Source organism: Eublepharis macularius, chromosome 13 (assembly GCF_028583425.1).
Source record: "Eublepharis macularius isolate TG4126 chromosome 13, MPM_Emac_v1.0, whole genome shotgun sequence".
Lineage (NCBI taxonomy): Eukaryota > Metazoa > Chordata > Lepidosauria > Squamata > Eublepharidae > Eublepharis > Eublepharis macularius.
This window is the reverse complement of record NC_072802.1, coordinates 72,751,298-72,773,156: the sequence shown is the minus strand read 5'-3', so window position 1 is coordinate 72,773,156 and position 21,859 is coordinate 72,751,298. Positions and strand designations below refer to the sequence as shown.

General features: G+C 49.3%; 1 protein-coding gene across 1 annotated transcript; it reads left to right on the top strand.

Annotated features, from left to right (window-relative positions):
• The first annotated feature begins 6,713 nt into the window (after nucleotides 1–6,713).
• GLTP (glycolipid transfer protein) lies at nucleotides 6,714–21,011 on the top strand. The gene is made up of 5 exons (XM_054996748.1): nucleotides 6,714–6,914; nucleotides 15,324–15,385; nucleotides 15,735–15,868; nucleotides 18,495–18,645; nucleotides 20,066–21,011. Exons 1-5 carry the CDS (start codon nucleotides 6,812–6,814, stop codon nucleotides 20,246–20,248), a joined length of 633 nt encoding a protein of 210 aa, XP_054852723.1. The 5' UTR covers nucleotides 6,714–6,811; the 3' UTR covers nucleotides 20,249–21,011.
• The last annotated feature ends 848 nt before the right edge of the window (nucleotides 21,012–21,859 follow it).

Below are 21,859 nucleotides of genomic sequence, written 5' to 3'. Positions count from 1 at the left end.
GCCTGGGGGCAAAGGCGGCGCCTGGAAGGGCTGCTGGCTCCTTTCCTCCCTCTGCAGCCAAACTAGGGTCTGAGGGGGCCCGGTGGTAGGCCCCAGCCCCTGACCACCGACTGAGAGGGTGGCCGCAGTCAAAGCAGGGTGTCTGCTGAGGCCATTGCCTGGCACAGATGCCACAAGGAGGTGGCAGCCGTGGCACCTTAGGAAAACTTGGCCAGTGCTTCCCTGTCTCAGCTTGCCCTTGCCCATCAGCAATGGAGAAAGTGGGTCCCTTTGACAAAGCCAGTCTGGTGTATGTTGGGCGCCATGGTTCAAATCTTAGCTAGTTCATTGGGGACCTTGGGCCAATCTCTGTCTCAGCCCAGACTACCTGGCAAGGTTGTTGCTAGAATGAAAGAGAACATGGGAAATCCATGCGCTCCTTAGAGGCAAAGCAAGATAGGAATGGTAGGGAGACAGTAGGATCAGTGAAGGCCCTTGGGTGCTGCAATAATCTAGCTGGTCAAACTCGGCCTGCAGGAGACAGTGGCAAGTTCCGCTGCTGCCTTGGCTTTTCCTTGCATGGCAAGTCATAAGCCTAATGGAGGGATAAGGTTGCAGCCAAGGTGCATTATTAAAAGTTGCTATTCTCATAACTGGCAGTGCGGCGCCTGAAATTTAAGTCAGCCCCGCAGCATGAATTATTGAGAGGCCTGCTTGCAACAGGCCTTATTAACACCATTCCCAGAAGGTCTTATTTGTTAAGAATTCTGCTGTAATCAAGAAATATTTGTGGAAATAACAGCACTAAACTGGCATTAGCTTCTGAGCTATGATCAAAACCAAATTTAAAGAATTTATTATTTACAATAATTTTTCTAGAGTACCTCTTGTGTTCAAAGTTCTTTGCATGCTTTATATTGCAGTCCTTACAAGAGCCCTAGAAGGTATACTGTTACTATTACATTACAGATTGTGAAAGGGCTGAGAGAGTTACCCAAGGCCACTTAATGAGTTTGAAGGAGAAGTGAGATTTGAATTTCTCAAAGGTTATTGGGGCTCAGACATTCCTTGCTCTGGTATCCTTTGTTTTAGAGGGGTTTTTTTAGTATAGGGACTGGTTGTAGTTGACTGGTTGTAGTAGAGACGCCAGAAAGGCATTTTGAACATGCTCAGAGGCACTGTGCTCTCTTGTTTAAAGTTTTGCATGGTCCCTGGCAGGTCTGTTCTCCAATTAAAAGAGCTTCAGTGAGAGCTCCAAGCTGATTACCATAAACTTACATATTTCTCTAGCATGAAAGCACCAACTTTGGCTTAATATTTTGATATGATGGGATTTTAATTTTCAGAGAGTACGAAAGCATTTTCACTCTGAACACGTTCAGAAGCATTAAACACATTCTGTGGCTCAGAAACCTTGGCTCAGATGGAATTCATGCAGGTAGTTTGGTATGGAAGCCCCCAAAAATTGGCTCAGTGGAGGAATTGAGTTTCCCTTGCCAAATGCCCATTAATCTCTTGACCAGTAATTCTCTTCCCAGGTCTTAATGAAGTCTTGTAATCTAGTTGGCGTGAATTATTGAAAGTTGATAAATTTTTCATACAGATCAGGTGATTTAATTAGCACATAAATTACTCAATCTTGTTAGATCAAGTTGATAAGACAGGACAGAAATGCACTCATGCTTTTGCTTTTGGGTGCTACAGCGTGGGAGATGGGAAGCTTGTCTACCCAGATCTCAGTTGCACAAGCAACTCTGCAACCTGTGTGGCTGCCGCTTACGTGGCTCTGAGAGCAGAGCAAAGGCAGGTCTTCTCTCCACTGGCATGCCAAAGCAAATGGGAGACATGAGCGGAGCCATTAATGCACGGTTCAGGTGTGTACACACCTTGTCAAGCCAAAGAAAGGTATTTCACGGTGCACCTTGTGCAAGTAATTAAAAGGATTAAATGCAATCTATTCAAATACAGACATATCCTTAGAAAAAGGGCAATGCCAATGTTCTTATGGTGACTGAGGCAGCACTTTTCAGGCTGCAAAATCATCTTATTCCCCCTCCCCTCATCCATGTGCCATTTGCCTGGAGCCTTAGACTGTCTTCCCCGATGAACCACAGCCTGGCTCCTGGCTGCGCGGCTGTGCTGCCCTCTTCAATTCCCCCTCCCTCCTGCCTTGTTTTAATTTGTCTCTCCTGCTGTTAGAATTTAACCCTGTCCCTTATATACATTCATAATATATCTGAAGCTTCCTTGATGGATGTCAGAAGGTCCCTTTTCCCAGAGGCATGGATGTACTTAACTTTCAGATGAAGAAGAAAGGGGCAAAAGCACCCCTGAGCATCTGCAGAGTGTGCCTCCCTTTACCTGAGATGGTGCCATTGATGTGCAGAATAGTAAAGAGTCCAGAAGCACCTTTAAGACTAACCAACTTTATTGTATCATTAGCAGGGCTTTTTTTCAGCAGGAATGCGGTGGAATGGAGTTCTGGCACCTCTTGAAGATGGTCACATGGCCGGTGGCCCCGCCCCCCTGATCTCCAGACAGAGGGGAGTTTAGATTGCCCTCTGCGGCACGGAGGGCATTCTAAACTCCCCTCTGTCTGGAGATCAAGGGGTGGGGCCACCGGCCATGTGACCATTTTTGTCAAGGGCGATTTAAACTTTAAACCCCCCCTTGTTCCAGCTGACCCAAAGTGACATCACATCATTGTTACTGAGTTCCACCACCTCTTCTCCCCGAAAAAAAGCCCTGATCATAAGCTTTTGAGTCTCACAGCTCTCTTCGTCAGATGCATCTTCAGCTTTCGAGAATCCAGCCTTTACAAAAGACGATGAACTTATTTTAGAGGGAGGTAAAATGTCAGACTCGTGGAAGGAAGCCAACATAACACTTATACCAAAAGATGGACAAGATCAGACATGGACAAGAAATTATAGGTCAATATCATCATTAAATAATTACTATAAGCTGTTTGCATTGATCTTGGCAGGAAGACTTAAAAGTATCTTACAGGACATTATTCATGAACACCCAAGTGGATTCCTACCTAAGAGACACCTGAAGGACAATGTAAGAATAGAACTGGATATTCTGGAATACTTGAAAAAACATAATGAAAGACAAGCCGCTTTGATCTTCCTAGACACTGAGAAGGCCTTTGATAATTTAAATTGGAAATTTCTGTTTAAGCTCTTGGAAGATACAGACTTTGGAGACAATTTTATAAAATGGACTAAGTCGATTTATACATCCCAGACTGTACAGATAGTTGTGAATGGAGAGTTAACCAAACCATGTGGAATACAAAGAGGCACAAGACAAGGTTGCCCATTGTCACCTTATACTGGTGCTTGAAGTTCTGAATAGGGACATAAGACGAGAGAATTCAAGGTGTAAAGGTGAAACAGGAGAACTACAAATTAAGAGCCTTTGCGGATGATTTGGTGTTGATTTTGGAGGACCCTTTAAAAAGAACTGAAACCTTAATGACAAAGTTGAAAGAATTTGGTGTAGTGGCCAGTTTTAAGGTTAGTAAGCAAAAGACCAAAGTGCTAACTAAAAATATGAAAATACAGGACCAAATGAAACTTGAGAGCAAAACAGGGTTCAAAATTGAGGAAAAGGTAAAATATTTGGGTATTACTTTGTCAAATATGAACTGCATTCCAAAATAATTATAGTAAGACTTGGAAAGAAATTAAAAGGGATATGCTAAGATGGGATAAGATTCAGTTATCGTTGTTGGGAAGAATAGCTACAATTAAAATGAATGTCTTACCTAGAATGTTATTCCTATTCCAGACAATTCCAGTATTGACAACTGAGGCACCATTTAAACAATGGCAGAAGGATATATCGAGATTTATATGGCAAGGCAAAAAAACAAGGGTTAAATTTAAGGTTCTACAGGATGCAAAGGAAAGAGGAGGTTTGGGTCTACCAGATCTGAGATTATATTTTGCGGCTAACTGTCTGGATTGGATGAAGGAATGGATACTGCTAAAAAATAGAAGACTATTGGACCTTGAAGGGCACGATTTAAAATTTGGGTGGCATGGGTATCTATGGTATCACAAAGTTAAGGCCGATGAAGAGTTTAATAATCACTATGTAAGGTGTGCCATTTTGAGAGTATGGAATAAATACCTCTCTGGTTGTCACTGCAAGAAGCTCATTTTAGAAGGGAAATGGTGAGTTCACCTAAATGGTTAACTTATCAGGACTTACTGGGATTTTCTCAAGGCCAAGTTAAAATTAAATCAAGAGAGAAGCAGCACAGCTTGCCAGTGGTTTCCATATATGCAAATTTTGGAGAGATTCAAATTAAACACTTTATGACTTTGAGCAATCGAAAACTGAATTTGAAATTGCCCTTTGGTACAAATGATGAACATGTTATTTCTAAAATGTATAAACTTTTGTTGAGGTTTGAGACGGAAGAAGAGCAAGTAAAAGAGTGTATGATTAAATGGGCAAAAAAATGTGGACATATTAATGTAGCAATGGGAAAATATGTGAACAAGGGGGTTGAAATTTACATTAAGCTCTAGTATTAAAGAAAATTTCTACAAAATAATGCATTGTTGGTATATGACTCCTGAAAAATTGGCTAGAATGTATAAGGGTGCTTCAAATGTATGTTGGAAATGTGCTAAACAAGAAGGGACATTTTTTCATATGTGGTGGACATGTAAGAAAGCAAAGAGTTTTTGGTTGCAGACACAATCATCGATTCAGAAGATTTTGAAGATTAATATTCAGCTGAAACCAGACTTTTCTGTTGGGAATAATGGACAGCCAGTTGGAAAAAAGCTTCGGAACTTTGTTTCTATACTTTATTACAGTAGCAAGAGTATTTTACGCACAAAAGTGGAAAACTCCAACATTGCCTACAGTGGAGGAATGGTGGACAGAAGTTTTGGAATTTGCGTCAATGGCAAAACTTACTTCACTGATTAAAGAAAGGACATTAGTTAACTTCTTGACTGGATGGAAACCGTTTATAGACCTTTCACATGAAATGGATAACAAGGATTTGATGACATCTAGATTTATGGATTAAGAAACATGAACAATGGAAAAAAGAGGGCTCCTATGATTAACTTAGAATAAGTGAGACTCTTGAAATGATACATATTTGTTGCCGAGAAAATTGACCTGTGGCTTTGAATTTTGATAATGAGCTGATGTTTTGTATATGTAGTGGCATGTAATAATTTTTGATGTAAATGCAGATATAAGCTTCTTTCATACATGGTTGGGTCACATCACGAGTTTTATTGGTATTAGTTAGTTGTTATGACTTCTCCCTGGCTGGCTGGCCCCAAAAGTGATGGGCTCTGGCAGCACTGAGGACAATTGCCGAGGAGGCCGGCCACATAAACCAGAACAGGGCGTCAGCCCACCCAACCGGAGCAACACCAACCAATTACCTACAGTGTCTTAAAGTGAAACTCTCTTGTATAATTTATAAAGTGTCGAGTGCATGCATAATCATAATGTAATCATTGGTCCTTCTGCAACACTTGGCAGCTTGGAGGCCAGTTAGGCCGAGCGAGGCAGGCAGGTGCAGCCTTGTAAGAGGGGCTCTGGCCCTTGGTCAGGTGATGGCCTGGGGGAGGGGGAGGGCTTTCCCAGGGATGCTGTGGCTGCCCAGTCCACCCCGGTCCACTTCCTTGGAAAAACCAGCCTCCCTGGCCACCATCGCCTCTATCTTGCCTGGATTCAGCTTCAGCTTGCTCTGCCTCAGTCCCCTGACCAGGGCCTCCAAGCACCGGCTCAGAACCGAGACGGATGCACCTGGAGGCCCAGGCCGTGCAATCGAGCTGAGCATCGCCAGCACACCAGAGACACTGGTCCCTCACGCGCCATGCAGGCTCACCTAGTGACCTCGCATACCTGTTAAAGAGCACGTGGCCACTCGGAAGAGCAGCAGAGAGGCCAAGCAGGATGAGGCCCTCTGCAGGCTGGATGCGAGCCAAGCCCCAACAAGGGTTTTGACCCCGCCGGTGGTACTGCAGAGGGGACGGGGGAGCCTTGGGCCGGAGGCCTGGCAGAGGTTTCAGCATCGCCCCCTATTGCCCCTTCTCAGGCCCAGCTGGCCAGGAAGGACTTGCCTCCCGTGCCCAGCAGCATGTTCGGCGGCCTCGAGGCAGCTTCGGTCTTGGGGCAAGAGTTGCCCTAAACAGTTGGGGGGGGGGGGATTAGACCACGGAAGAGCCCAGTGGGGGCCCGGCGGAGGCTGCCCGCTGCCTCTCTGCCAGTGATTCTGCGTCTGTATTCAGCTCAGCCCCGAAGGAGCAGCAATGCTTGTCCTCGCTCGGGGGCTTGTTCAGAGGCAGAGCAGGCGGACTCCCTCCTTGGCGAGCGGGTCCTTTCTGCGCGCCCCGCTTGCCCGGCCCTGCGGGGACCCTTCCGCGGGACTCTTCGGGCGCCTCGTCCGCTCGGAGGTTTCCCGTTCCTTAACCCGCCCCCCCCCCCCCGCGCCCCCTCGGGAGTTTCCGACCCCCCCATTCAGAGGCGAGACGCCCCGGCCGGGCCCTGCCGGCTTCCCAGCGCGGAGCTGCCCCGCTCCGATGTGGCTGCCGCCGCCCCCTGGCCGCGCTCCCTTCCCGGCCGCAGCAGGCGGGCCAAGGCGCTCGGCTCTCCCGCCCGCCCCGGCCCCTGCCCCGCGCCCTCCCCCGGGCGGAGCTCCGCCTCCGCCGCCCCGCCCGGCGCGGCTCTTCCCGGCGCCCGCCGCCGGCCGCCCCTCCCGAGCCGAGCGCCCGAGCCGAGGAGCCGCGCCGCGCCGCCCGCCACGCTGGCCACAGCCGCCTCGCCCTCGGTGGACGCCGCCATGGCGCTGCTGCTCGAGTCCGAGTTCAAGGTGCTGCCGGCCGACAAGCAGATCGAGACGCAGCCCTTCCTCGAGGCCGTCGCCCACCTGCCGCCCTTCTTCGGTGAGCCGCGCGCCCCGGCGCCTCGGCAGGGCCGCCCGTGCCCCAGCGCTCGCCGCGCCCTCGCCGCCTGCCAGCCCACGGCGCGCCCCGGCCCCGCGGGGAGGCGGGCGGGCGGGCCGGGCGGGCGCGGCGCTTCCTGGCTGCTCTTCGCGCGCCGGGCGGCCGGTCAGGGGAAGGGAAGCCCCCGCGCCCCGCGCCCCGCGCCGGCAGAGCCCCCCGTTTGCTGCCTTGGCGCCCCGGAGAGCCGCTCGCTGGGCTCGCCAGCCTGGGGCTCAGCCCGCAGGCCGCCCGGACGCGCTCCTTGGTTCGCAGGGAGGGAGTGGGTGGCCCTTCGGGCTCAAGGGCCGGCAGAGCTGCCTTGGGGCGCCGTCTCGGAGATGTGGCCCTCGGGAGTGAGGGGCCCGAAGAGATCTGCCCCCCCGCCCCCCGGTCTGTGTCGCTTGCTGCCTCCGTTCCCCGTTGGTAAAACGGAGAGGACCGCCAGGTCATCTGAGCAGCCTGCGTGAAGCCTCAGGAGTGTGGTCTGCAGCACCTGTTGCCGCTGTAACGGGCAAGAGCATCACACATGCTGGGGGTGGGGGGGCACCTCTCTTTGCTCTCTTTCCTTACAGGGGCCTTAGTGTGGTTTGGGATCAATGGGGAGGGGGCAGTTGCAGGTTATGTGCCCTTGCTCTGTGTTGCCCACTCCACAGCCTAGCCTTGTATATGCCCAGATGCATATGCCCAGATGTATATGCCCAGGGTGCCTTGGGGGGGGGGACAGAGGGCTGCTTGGGTCTACTGTAAGGGGCAGCCTCCTGTGCCAGTGAAAGGCGCTCAACGCCAGCTGGGCAAATACAGACCTCAGGCCCTTGTTGTGAATTAGCTGTGCCATCGCTCACATTCCCAGGTGTTTGAGGGCTGGTTGTATTGCCCCCAAATTGCAAGGTATTCTGCACATGGTCAGAGACGTCGTGGCTTTGGGTCCCACCTCTCCTCCTCATGCAGGACTGTTCACCTTTTGCCTTGTTCTTTCTGGCCCTGCAGCCGCTTGCTTCTCAGCTGCTGCCCCCTTGGGATCAGTGCCCAGCTTGAATGACCATCAGGGCTCCTCTTGAGCCAGAGCAGCAGCCCGAGTGCAATTCTCATGCATGCCAACCGCAAGGGACTGGCGGAGCCTGACTTTGTCCAGGCTCAGAGTACTGTTTCCACTGTGCTGCCACTTGTGCTAAGCTGGGCCGTGATCTTAATTTGCACCCCAGAGATCGCCACCCTTGAGGCTGTTGTGCTGGCCGGATAAGCAAGTGTTGCCGTTTTGTGGGGGTGTCACGTGGAATACTGCACCCAGGCAGAGCTGTCCCAGGCTGTGTCCCCAGCCTTATTTTGCGCCGGGTGGGGGGGAGATTGATTGGTTCCAGGACGTGCATCTGGGCATATACAGAGTGCCTGTTCTTTGCCCTTGAGCAACTACCCCCTCGCTTACTCTGGCCCTGCTTTGGTTCCACACCTGACCAGCTGGGTGGCTTCTCTTCTGCCTATATATGGAGGGTTCTCACTTGACCAGGATGCTTGGTGGCTCCCTCAATTGTCCAAGGAGAATCTCGGAGGTGAAGCAGTCAACTGAGACCTTAAGCAAATGTTTGCCAATGGAGGAGCTGGGCCAAGCAATGGAAATGCAGCATCTCAGAAATGAGAGAGCCAGTTTGTCAAATAAGGAGCAGGCGTTCATCGTGGAGGTAACTGAGAGTCCTGCCCTTTCCAGGCACCGCAGACAGACTCTTGGTATGCATGACCTTCTCCTGTAATGGTGTTGGTGCAGGAGAAACAACTATCAGTCTTTTTTGGGAAAGTAAATATCATAAGTTTTGGAGAGCCTAAAGAAATAAACTCTTTCCAGGCTTAGTTTGAGCTGCAGTTCAGTCTTGGAGTCTGGTTGCCATGTCAGTGATCAAGGCAAGATAGCCTCTGTGCATGTACAGAGGCTGCCCTTGCGCCTGCTGAGTAACAAGCACCTAGCTCCTGCTCACCTGGGATGCAAGTACAGACTTCCAAGTGAACCTCAGGCCTGCACGTCTTCTGAACTTAGTCCCTAGTATTCAAAGGTCAGATGCCACAAAAGGTACCCTGCTAGGGATAATTCCAGAGGAGTAGCCAGGCTGGCCTGTAGCAGCAAAATAAGACAGGAGTCCAGTGGCCCCTTGTAGCCCTCCGAGGTATATTCTAGCAGAAGGGCTGGTGAGTCAGCTCTCACTTCATCAGATGCAACCCTGGGGGCGGACTGCTGCCTCTATGTCCTGCCTAAGGGCACCTGGAATGAGAATTCTGGTCTGCTTGGATCTTTGGCTCAGTCCAGCAGGGCTCCGCTGACGTCCTTATGGCCAGTGCGGTCAGTTACCTCCAGCAGTGCTTTCTTCACATGTTCTAATCCATACCCTGTTGTATTGTTTATTGAATGCCTCAGCCGTTGATTCATTGACATGCACTGTGTAATCTGCCTTGAGTCTCAGTGAGAAAGGTGGACTATAAGGAACATATTAAAAAATTCTCAGGAGAGCCAGCTGAGTCTCTTTCCTCTCACCGTCTCTCAAGTGGCCGTATTAGTGAAAAGGAACCTCCATGTTCAGAGACAGTATACCTCTGCATGCTCGGTGCTGGGGTAGAGGACCCAGGCGTGTCATGCTGCCTGCTCCCTCCAGTTTGGGCCCAAAACGGTAAAACCGTCACCAACTAACTAACATTTCACTAAAGACACTTACAAAAATTATGCAAAAGTACAAAATGTAATAGTGAAGAAAAATAAACCCTAAGTGGACAGTAAAGCATGAACTGCTTAACAAACAGTGATAAAACGAATGTCCCTGTACCCACGCAAAACCACAGGGTACAGGGTACAGGGTACAGGGACATTCGTTTTATCACTGTTTGTTAAGCAGTTCATGCTTTACTGTCCACTTAGGGTTTATTTTTCTTCACTATTACATTTTGTACTTTTGCATATATAATTTTTGTAAGTGTCTTCAGTGAAATGTTAGTTGGCGACAGTTTTACTGTTTTTGGCTTGTTTGATCCGTGACCCTCTCTACTTCGGTATACCCTCCAGTTTGGGAGCTGGATGCTGAGCTAGAGGATCCTTGGCTGTGAGTCTTGTCACTTGAGCACCGTCTGTGGCGAGCAGCCATCTTGGTTTTTTGCCCCTGATGCCAGTCGCAAGGAGGATTCCACCACTGAACACTGCTGCCTTTTGCTCCATTTCCCAGCCTCGTCTCTGGCCTGAAGGCAAAGAGGTGGAGCGGGGAGGTGCGCCACAGTGAGGGCTGGTGCTCCATATCTCTGAATCCTTGGGCAAGAGCACCTGACAACGCACCGTGCGGCTCAGCCAGAAGCACCCGGGGCAGATTGAAGATCTCTCTCCCCCCCCCCCCCATTGCCCAGCAGCTTTCTCAAGCCCAGGTCCGCGACGTTCCCACAGTGGGGTGATGATCCTTCCATGGGGCTGACCTTGGCCTGCAATTTCATCACAGTCTCTAAAAGCGGGCAGTCCAGTTCTGTGGAGCCCACGGGGTGGGGAGCTTCCAGAGAGCTTTTCCCTTTGGGGCTGCTTGCTTTGCCTTTCTCTGGCAGTACATCCCCCCCGAGAGAGATGTTTATTGATGGCATGTGCATCCTGCCCCATAATTCTCCTTTAGTCTAGGTAAGAGGGCCAAATGTAAAAAATGTTCACATGTTTTTAAACCTTTCATACACCTTCTGGTACACGCGGCGATCAAAGGTCTTCTGACCTTATAGACTGCTTTTCCAAAGCTCAGGGTAGGGTATATTCTTTAAAAAGATCCCATAAAATAGAAAGAACCCTGCCAGCGCCGCCAGCCCCATTCCAATTAGAATAAGTAACTGGCTGTTGGTTTTCATGCGCTGAGGGAGCATTTAAGCGTCCCAGGCCTTGGTCTTGCTCCAAGCAGGCAAAACCAGGACTCTCTGCCCATCCCCCGTCCCCCGTCACTGTTCCTCTTGGTGCCCAGGCCTGGTCCCCTGCATGCACTTGCAAATTCTGTGCCTGACTGTCTCTCCCAACAAGGGGGAAAGTGAAGCCACGTGGGTGTGGGTGAGAGTGCCGGTGTTTTCCTCTGGGCTCAGCCTCTGCCCTGCCCTGCTCACAGCCTACTTTTGCAACCTGGCAAGCAAGTGGATTGCCTCACTCCGTTGATGTAATCAGTAGAAGGTTCAGTCTGTCCAAGATCCTGTCCAACCGGCTTAACAGAGGAGCCAGAAGGCATGCCAGTTGGGCTCATGCCTGCCAGTGCCAAGTCCGGCTCTCTGCCTGAGTCTCACCTGGCCTTGGATGAGGTGGGGGGGCAGGTGAGTGGCCCTCCGCTCACTCAGGCCAGATCTGCAGCGATTCTTGCCAGTTCCGGGCCGTCCACGTAGCCCAGTACAGAGACCACTCAGGCTGTTTGCTGTGTATCTCCAGCGAGGCCGGTCTTCTGACACCAGGAGTCCCCTCCCTCTGTGGGAAGTACGTGGCCTCCCCTTCTGTGTCCTTCTGCCCCATCATGCCATCATTCAAACAGCCGAGCCCTTGGCTGGAAAGCTGGCCTGCTGCTTCTGTGTTCTGGTTGGCAGGTGTAGATTGCCAGAAGCTCAGCGCCTGAACTCGTCTTCTTTAAGGACGTTTTTCTTGTGAGTGCCATCAGCCTGGATGCTGGCAACTGACTTTGGCCTGCAGTCTTGCCACTGCTGCTGGCATTCTGGCGCCACAGGCTTATGCAGGCATGGGCATTTCTCTCATGTGCATTTCTCAGGGCTTTACTTCCTACCTTGCTGGATCAGGCCAAGGGAAGGGAAGCATCCTGCCTGTCCCTTGGTGGCCTCAGTAAGTGCCGAGGATGGGGATGTAGCGGGGAAATGTCTGTACAGGCAAGCACTGGGAGAGCAGGGTCACAGCAGCTGAGCCTAAACTGGAAAAACTGGCTCGTGGAAGGACGCCTCTCCTCTTGCCTTGGGCTGGGGGGCCTTGGAGAAGAAGCAACTGGGTGGAAAATGTCTGGGTGTGTCTTCCTCTCTCCCCTCCCTCCCCGGTCTCAAGAAGGGTGTCTCCAAGGCTGTTCCACATGAGCCAGAGAGGAGCTGTGTGGCTCCTGAGTAAGACCAGCCTCTGCCATATCTCACTTTGTGAAACTCACTGCCCCCGGAGGCATTGCCATGAGCACAGGTGGCTTTAAAAGGGGGTTAGATGGACTCTTGGAGGAGAAATTCATCCGTGGCTGTCAGCTGTGGTGACTAACGGAAACATCCACGTTTAGAAGCAGTGCTTTCCGTTGTCATAGATCCAGAGGAGTTAGCCGTGTTAGTCTGTAGTTGCAAGAGTCCAGTAGCACTAGTAGCACTAACCAACTTTATTGGTTAGTCTTCATCTGACGAAGAGAGCTGTGGTTCTCGAAAGCTTATGCTATAATAAAGTTGGTTAGTCTTAGGGGTGCTACTGGACTCTTTGCTGTTTAGAAGCAGAAAACCTCTGAAATCCAGTGCTAGTGTAACCTCTGTGGGGCTAAATGAAGAACCAATCTTGCAAGACAAGCGCAAGTGAAGAAATTCCTTTAAGTCAAAAACGTTCAGTAGTCAGAATAATGCAATGAGATCTTTATAACCAAATGCACGCCCGTGTCTCTGGATCCAGCCAAGTGTCTGCTTGTCTCTTGGCACCACTTCGGGGTGGGCACAGTCCATCTTTTCTGGTCCAGCAAGTGCCAGTCCTCTTGACGGAGGAGCAGGCTGGAACCCAGGCCTCAGTCTTCAGCTTAGAAACAACAGCCCTGCAATAATAATATGATTCTAGGAATAATACCAAACTAAACATAACACAGATGCTCTTTTTATTGATTGATTTTCACATGCAACATGTTTCCCGTTACTTTCTTCAGGCTGATTAGAGCACATACCATTTTACCCAGTTCCCTAGCAACCAGCCTCTTCCTCGGCTGCTCAGCTCCGGGCGCTGACGCCCACCCTATGGGGCTAGACCAACCAGCTTATGGGGGTCACACTAGGAAGGAGCATGGGGGAAGGCCTCGGCCCCTTTGCCCTGTTTGGCCCTCCATGGTAACAGGAGGCTGGACTAGCTGGACCCCTGCTGTCCTCCAGCAGGCTCTACTTACGGATACGCGCCCTGTGGATGGATGCAGGGACTGACTTCTTGCTACTTGGACCTCCCTCCATTGGGCCAGATGATCTAACGTAGCTGGAGGGGGGGAGGGGCAGGTTACCTGCTGGCCTTGCTTGGCAGCTTGGAGGATTAATAGGCCACTGGTGGCTTTGGGGAGGGCGGAGCTGATTTCTGACTTGCCCGGTCTGCTTTTTCCTCAAAGCCTCTCGGTCCTGTGATGCACACAAAATCCAAAAAGCAAGAGTGATGCAGACTCGGGATTGCACCAGAGGTGGCTGAGCTCATCTGTGTCAAGTGCCTTGAAGTTGCGACTTTTGTCTGAACACTGGAAGGGCCTCGGTGGGGCAGGCCAACGTATTTAGCAGGACTCTCAGCCAGTGCCAGGTGGACCCCCAGAAATGGGCCAGTGGCCTGCTGGTGCCTGTGATCGCCCCTCTGGTGGTCTCACGGCTTTCACAAATCCTCGTATATGGAATGAAAAAGAGGGGGGGGGCTTCTGCAGTGCATGGAGATGGACTGATGACGCGGGAGGGGGCTGGTCCAGGCTGAGTGTTGCACGGGGCATGTGCCACCACGTTAATGGCCACCAAACGATGGTTCCTCATCCCTCATTGCATCAGATCCCCCCTCCCCCACACACACTGATTCTGTCACTCAGGCAAATGCTTCCCAAAGACAATGGTCAGCCCTGTTTATTCTCACGGTCACAATATCGGCCATTATGCCAGGAAGTGTGTCCCAGCAGTTCTCCTTTCTTCCCCAGGCCTGTCCACTGCACAAAGGCTGCTTTGAGGGCCAAGAGCAGAACTGCTTCTTGTGGGTGTTTCTGTCATTGGCTGATCCAGCATTTAGCAAAATAAGGTTTGTTTTAAAGTATTCTGCTTTGTGGGCTACAGCTGTAAAGGAGTTGTGGAGAGGAGGAACTGTGGAACTCCTGGCCACTAGGAACTCATCAAGCCTGAGCACATTTTGGCAGCATTCAGAGATACTCCCATTAGAATTAACCAACTTTATTGTAGCATAAGCTTTCGAGAACCACAGCTCTCTTTGTCAGATACATCGTCAGCTTTCGAGAACCACAGCTCCCTTTGTCAGATGCATCGTCAGCTTTCGAGAACCACAGCTCTCTTCATCAGATACATCGACAGCTTTCAAGAACCACAGTTCTCTTCGTCAGATGCATCTGATGATGACTCTGACAAAGAGAGCTGTGGTTCTCGAAAGCTTATGCTACAATAAAGTTGGTTAGTCTTAAAGGTGCTACTGGACTCTTTACTATTTTGCTACTACAGACTAACACGGCTAACTCCTCTGGATCTATTCCCATTAGAGCTGGCATTGAAGGTCTTGGGCAAAACATGGGTAAGGGCATTGTTGTGTGTATGGAGGAATATGCAGGGCACACGTGCACATACACTTGTCTGTCCAGCGTACCAAGTACCATTCCCAAGTACCATTCCTGGGGGAAAGAGTCATCCGACAGGCAGGCAGGCAGGCGCCCTTCCGTTATGTCTCAGTGAGAACACACACACACACTCCTTTGAACACCTTCTGAAATTACTTTGTCATCAATATTTGTATTTTTAAAAAAATGTCTGTTCAGCCACTAGTTCTGACCGAAAAGCAGTTGGCTAAAGAAATAGGAGCTGCTCTGAGCAGATCTGGGGAAGAGGCGGCATATCAATTTTCCAGGGAGTATAATATCACGTGGGCCATCTTATCAAACTGCCTTCTTGCATTGTGTTTCTGGCGTCACACGTTTGTGTGCCTTCCGTTCTTGCAAAGGTGGAGGCTGGCACACTTCTGCCATACCCGTTTTATTATCTCCTCCCCCTGCACTCCCACAATGTCTGAGGCCAGGCTGTGAGAAACTGGCTGGCCCAAGTTCACTCAGGGACGCTCCAAGGTGGAGGCCGGACCCGAGCCTTGCTCTCTGGTGGCTCCATCTGTCACACTGCATTTCTTCATCCTCTGCCTGCTCCATGTGGTGCCGCTCAGAAATGGAAATCAATAGAAATAATAAGACAGTGATCAGGGAGAAGCCCCCCCCCCCCCCCCCGGTTTTTACTGCACTAAAGTGAGAACAGTCTGGTAAATAGGTATGCACAGGGAATCCCAGAAGGTAAGCAAAGGTGCAAACACCTGTGTGCATGCTTTGGTCTAGCCAAACTGGCTTCTGTCCCATTGGCTTGTGGGGGGGGGGCATTAATATTCTGTTGGATTTCAGCTGTGAGCTACACTGATCCAAGTCTGGACCTCTTTTCTTCTAGATTGCTTGGGGACTCCAATAGTGTATTCTCCAGTCAAAGCCGATCTCGCTGGGAACATTAAGGTAGGTGAGATCTGGCACCTTTGGAAATGGGCAGGTGGCTGAGGGGAAGGCCATGTTGGCTTCATAACCCAGGCACTGGGGCAGAGGGTATCTCTGAGGCTGGTGCCAAGACAAGCTGTAGCCCTCTTCCCTTGAAACGGGGTGGGGGGGGCTGTTATTCTGCAAAGGGCATTGCAAGGCCCTTCCTTCCCACGTGGTCCTGCACCTCAAAAGAATTTGGATGCAGGATGGTAGTAAGAGTCAGGATGAGAGAACTGGTCACAGAGAGACTCTTTCTCCTCCTCCAAGGCAGTCAGCCAGGCCTGAAGAACAGTCCTGAGCCAAATTGTTCCGTTTGGTTCAATTTCAGAAAATACGAGCCGTTTACGAGACCAATCCAACCAAGTTCAAAACGCTGCAGAACATCTTGGAAGCGGAAAAGGAGATGTACGGATCAGCCTGGCCAAAGGTTGGGGCCACCTTGGCGCTCATGTGGCTGAAAAGGTGATTTGGAACCTTCCGTTGCTTGTGGGGTGGGGAAGGTGAGGGTGTGCCTTTGGGAGGGTGCAACGTTGTGTGCCTCTCCGTGCATGAGGCTTGTCCTCTTTCTCCACTTTTCAGGATGGGTGGTGTGATTGAGTCCAGATTTTCTCTCATTCCCAAAGAGAACTAGGTGGGAGATGCCAAGTAATTGCTGTTTTTAATTACGTTTGCAAGGAGGACAAATAATGTAGATTTGACTGAAAATGATTCTTGAGAAATATATTCTCTCCTAGAACATACAACTCATAGATCTTCTTACCCGCTTCAGCTTCCATCTTCTGTAGCTTATGAAAGAAACCGAACTGGGTTTGGAAACATACGTGGCAATTTGACAAACATAAACTAGCCTGCAAAAGAGATTTGCCTTAATGCAGATCTTCAGGTCTCTGAGAAAGTACAGAAAGGGATTCTGGCGCTAGAGTGAACTGTAGTTGTAATATTTCAAAGAACGTATTATTTAATCCAATGGCACAATACATGTTCTGTGTGGCTAATTTTCATGGAGCGGTATATTTGGATAAAATAACTTTTTCCACTGTACCACTTCTTTTTTGTTCTTTGCTCCATACTTGGTGTGGCCCTCTTATCTGGCATCTGCATTAATTTTTGTCCACCATTGCTATGATGCTGAATATGTTCAGTGATGAGGATTGGCTATGGACTGAGATCCATACTGTCCAAAAGCTTAACTCGGCATCCTGTTTGGTTCATGGCTGCAGCTTGTGCTGTGTTCTGTTTGGCTGGAGGCTGACTCTGTGCAGCTGGCCTTTCTGTGAGTTGGCAGCCACGTGAAAAGGGATCGTTGCTTATGAGGACCCCTCCCGTTATTGCCCTGGTAAACAGGTCTTGCAGGTTCCATGGTTTTCTGAATAACTCTGAAGATGGGACTTGTTTTTCATGTCCACGTGACCAAAACACCCCTTTACCTATTAAGTGTTGGCGCTTTCTTTTTGATCTTCTTTTCTTTTGCTTCCCCTTCCCTGAACTAAGATACGCTTAAGGGATTTTTGGAGTGGAGAAGCTTTATAATGTTTATTTATTTGTCCTTAATTTTAGGGAATTCTTATGCCACCTCTTCTGGGGAACCTGCCTAAGGTGGCTTAACAAAACCTAATAAAATATCATAATAAAACATAATAAATAACATAATAAAATATGGCTTTAGAAATTGAAACCTACCTTTAAAACAAAAACAGCAAGAGAATAAAAAAGCAGCTTAAAATAAATCCAATTGTTTTCAGATGGAAAAACACTCCAACTTGATTTTAAAAGATCAGCCCCTCAGTTAGAAGTCTGGATAAACAAAAACATTTTGGCCTGGGGCCTAAAGAAGATAACATAGGCACTAGGCAAGCCTCGACTGAAAAAGCTCTGCCTTGGTTGTTTGTAGAGATGAAAAGCAAATCTCTGTCAAAGGTCTTAAATATGCCAATTTTATAAGTAAATATTGCATGCATTTCAGTCCCCCTGCCAAATTTCTGGGCCCTCCTCTTGGAAATATACCTATGGCTTCAAAATGGCCAGATATTTCACATCTCTAGGCATGGCAGATGGACGCTCAGCTGAGCAAGGTAACAGAATTCTCTTTGGACTTCTCTGTCCCAAATTTCCTATCTCTGCCCAGCCCTGCAAGAGACTGCTCACACACGCTCCATTTTTTTTTTCATTTTAAAAGTCAGTATTTGAAAATGAGTAAAACAACAATCCAGAGGAGTTAGCCATGTTAGTCTGTAGTACCATAATAGTACAGTCCAGTAGCACCTTTAAGACTAACCAACTTTATTGTAGCATAAGCTTTTGAGAGCCACAGCTGTCTTCGTCAGATGCATCGTCAGCTTTCGAGAACCACAGCTGTCTTCATCAGATGCATCATCAGTTTTCAAGAACCACAGCTCTCTTCATCAGATGTATCATCAGCTTTCAAGAACCACAGCTCTCTTCATCAAATGCATCTTGAAAGCTTATGCTACAATAGAGTTGGTTAGTCTTAAAGGGGCTACTGGACTCTTTACTATAAAACAACAATAAAACTCAAAAGCAGTGCAAAACAAAGCTCGTCAAAGAAAGAGCAGTGTAAAATGGTAACTGACGTTTAAGTGGTGTAGACAGCTCACTGACTTCCCCTGGCACCAGAAACATAGCAAAGAGGGAGCCTGGAAAATAGATGTAGCTGGGATTCCACAGTTAGAGCATTGCCATAGGAGAATCTTTCTGGAGAAGAAAGTCTTAAGGGCTAGACAGGTTCATCTAGGAGAAGGTGCATTCACCTTGTCCCTCCACAGGGACAATGAGGACTGGAGACTTGGTCTGTGGATCTTCTGTGCTTCCCAGGCTTACAGCTCACTTGCTGGTGTTGCTGGAGGTTCAAGCAAGAGCCAGAAGGCAAGCTTCCCTGACCACTGCTGCTCTCCATTGCAGGGAAGCACAGCGATTAGGGGAGCTCCATCTACCCAGCAGCCTTTTCTTTTCATGGCAGGAGGCGAGGCTGCTGAGGTCTGCAAGTTCTTGCGATGCCGAGCCAGGGATGACTGCTCCTGGTCCCGGTGCATGGCCTTACCTTGTTCTCCCCTTCCCCAATTTTGTGCAGGGGCCTGAAGTTCATCCAGGTCCTGCTGCAGAGCCTCTGTGACGGCGAGAGGGACGAGGACAACCCAAACCTCATCCGGGTCAACGCCATCAAAGCCTATGAAATGGCCCTGCGGAAGTACCATGGCTGGATGCTGCAGAAACTCTTCATGGTGAGTCGGCGAGGGCAGCCGCTGGGCCGAGGCAGGCTGGGGGGGGGGGTCTGTGGGCTTTGCAGCCCCACCCCTCCTGAGGGCACTTTGGGGCAGGGCTTGAGGGCACAGGCCGCCCTCACTGTTTGGTACTCCCAGAATCCCATCACCAGCCCCAAACTTCCTTCTCTGGCAACCATCCAAGACGAGTTTTCAGTGTATGAATCTAATCCCGATCAGCGCTTACGCCGCAGTGCCAAAATATCCTGCAATCAAATGCTTCACTACATATATGCAAAGCAGATATCTGACTTCTGTCATGTCTGAACGGCGTGTGCTTTTGCTTCCTTTACACAGCTGTTCTAGATCTGGTCAGGGCTAAAGCTAACACAAAGCACTGAATCTTCGGGGAAAGGCTGGTGCCTCTCTCCCCTGCCTTCCCATTCCCTGGCTCCTGCGTTTTCATCTAACGTAACCCTCAGAATGCTTCACCTTGTGTCTGAACTTCATGCATGGGCTTGGCACATGGGCCATATGGTCTAGTGGCAGTGAGTTCCACAGCATTGATAAATTGCACCAAGCTGCAATTCCCCTCCCTTTTCCCCTGCAGCCTGCCTGACAATTTCAGTTAACGATCTTTAAGGGGGCTGCGTTCTCATTTCGCAGAGATTCTTTTCCAGACAATCCACTGTCGTAATTATTGGAGGGGAAGATATAATAATATAATAATAATATCCGATTTACACACCACCCTTCAGGACAACTTAATGCCCACTCAGAGTGGTTTACAAAGTATGTCATTATTATCCCCACAACAAAACACCCTGTGAGGTGGGTGGGGCTGAGAGAGCTCCAAAAAAGCTGTGACTGGCCCAAGGTCACCCGGCTGGCTTCAAGTGGAAGAGTGGGGAATCAAACCCGGCTCTCCCGATTAGACTCCTGCTGCTCTTAACCACTGCACCAGACTGGCTCTCTTATGCACTTCTGTAGCATGTTTTAAGATCTGATCCTGTGTGGTTGATCTAGCAGAGCTACCCCCCCCTTCACCCCGTAAAAGTGTTCTTGTGGATCAGCTGCCAGAGAAATGAGAAACTGGATTAACTGTTGGACTGAGAGCCAAGCTACAAGTGACACCTGCCACAGGTTGGACACTTGTCAGCTTCCCTCAAGTTCTGATGGGAAATGTAGGCGGCGTCCTGGTTTTACAGCTTGGCTCTCCGTTACAGCTGCAAGACCAGGACGCCTACATTTCCCATCAAAACTTGAGGGAAGCTGACAAGTGTCCAACCTGTGTCAGGCGTCACTTGTGGCTTGGCTCTGAGCGTGACAGATGCAAAACTAGAGTACCCTGCTTACTGTAGATAGGGGTAATCCAGAGTGAGAGGAGAGGGACAATCTTGCATGTGTCACGGGATCCTTACTGGGTTTCCTTTCCAACCAGGGCTCTGTGTACGCTCTTCCTTACAAATCGGATTTGCTGAAAGCCTTAGAGAAGGGCAAAGACGTGAAAGAGGAAGAGACCTTGGAGAAGATCCACCAGTTTCTATCGAAAGTGACACCCATCCTAGATGCAATTTATGAGATGTACACCAAGATGAGCGCTGAGCTGGACTACAAGGCCTGAGCGAGCGCGCTCCTCCGGTCGGCCAAGCAAGGGTGCCTTCCCTTTTCCTTCGATAAGATCACCAAGTCACTGTGAGCCCTTGGCTGGGCCCGAACTGCCGTTCTCCAGGATAGCTTTTCAACCAAAACAGAAGTTGGGCTTTCCCCATCAGGATCTTCCTGAAATATTTGTCCTCTCCATTCAAGAGCCAGAGCTCAAAAACTCTTTCATAGCCTTTACCTGGTAGATTTATTTAAAACTGGTCTCGGGAAACGAGGGGTGCCTGGTGATAATGCTGAATGAACAGGCACCCTAGTCTTGCCTTAATATACTGCTCTAGTAAGAATGTTTCTTCCTCTCTAACCTCTGTATGTTTGGGCTGCTTGAGACGGTCAATGCACAGTGACTTTGTCTGGCAGCTTGTGGGGGCTTCTCGTTGGCGTGTCGAAGCCCAGCTGGTCCCAACTTCAAGCAGTTCGGGATGGGTGTGTGTGTGTGTGTGTATGCGTGTGTGTTGCACAGGAACCAGCCTTCAGAGACCTTTTCTGAGTGACATTTTTAACCTCAAAGGAGTCAAAATGGGTCTCTCCTCTTCAGGGATAACTGGCTCCGGCTAAAAACTACCTGTTATTTTTTATTTTTAAGAGGTGCTCATTTCTGAGATGCAAGCACCGTTTTAGGCCTTCTGAAGTGATGTGCTGCCCATCAAAACCTTATTGTTTTATTTTTAGAGAATCAACGAGGGGGGGGGACAAAAATAAAAGTCTGATGAGGGTACGAATAAGGCGGTGTCTTGGACTTTATTTGTATCATTCATTTTGTCAATATGTGGAAGGCCAAATATCCAAAACTCAGCATGCTGGGGTGCAAATGTCTTTCTGAAGGGGTGCAGAGCACTTCCAGAATGTGCTACTACTAGGTACAGAACTCAGCTTCCCAAAGGTCTTGCAAAATAGGAAAGAGTCCAGTAGCACCTTTAAGATTGCATCTTAAGATGCATCTGATAAAGTGAGCTGTGGTTCTCGAAAGCTGATGCTACAACAAAGTTGGTTAGTCTTGAAGGTCCTACTGGACTCCTTACTATTTTGCAACTACAGACTAACATGGCTAGCTCCTCTGGATCTATGACCAAAGGTCTTGGGTATTTTATTTTTAAAAGTCCATTCTGGCCCTGATTATTATGAAGACATGCTGGATATTTATTTTAAAAACATTTCTGTGCTCCCTTTCCACCCAAGTAAGGTCCCCAGGGCATTAAAACTACAATTAAAATGTATACATAAAATATTGAACAATGCAACATAAACCTAGAGACATAGGAACATACAACTAGGTAGCAGGACCAATGAGAGGTAGCGAGGGAATGTTAAAGAAAGCAAAGAAGTTTTCACCCCTTTGCAGAAGACGAAAGGGAAAAGACGAATCTCCCTAGGGATGAAGTTCCAACGTTTTGGCGCCACCACTGACAAGTCCCTCTTGTGGGTTGTCTTGCCTTAAATGGAAGGGGCCCCTGAAGCAAGGCCTCCAAAGATTACCAGAGTGGGTAGGTTCATATGGCAGAAGGGGGTCCTTAAATTATGCTGGTTCCAAGCTGTACAGGGCAACACCTTGAACTGAGTTTGGAAGCAAACG

Bases quoted from the DNA above. Each gene is read 5' to 3' on its own strand.
- GLTP (XM_054996748.1), top strand. From the start codon at position 6,812: ATGGCGCTGCTGCTCGAGTCCGAGTTCAAGGTGCTGCCGGCCGACAAG. The intron at 6,915-15,323 runs GTGAGCCGCGCG...CTTTTCTTCTAG, and splicing joins CCACCTGCCGCCCTTCTTCG to ATTGCTTGGGGACTCCAATA. The intron at 18,646-20,065 runs GTGAGTCGGCGA...CTTTCCAACCAG, and splicing joins TGCTGCAGAAACTCTTCATG to GGCTCTGTGTACGCTCTTCC.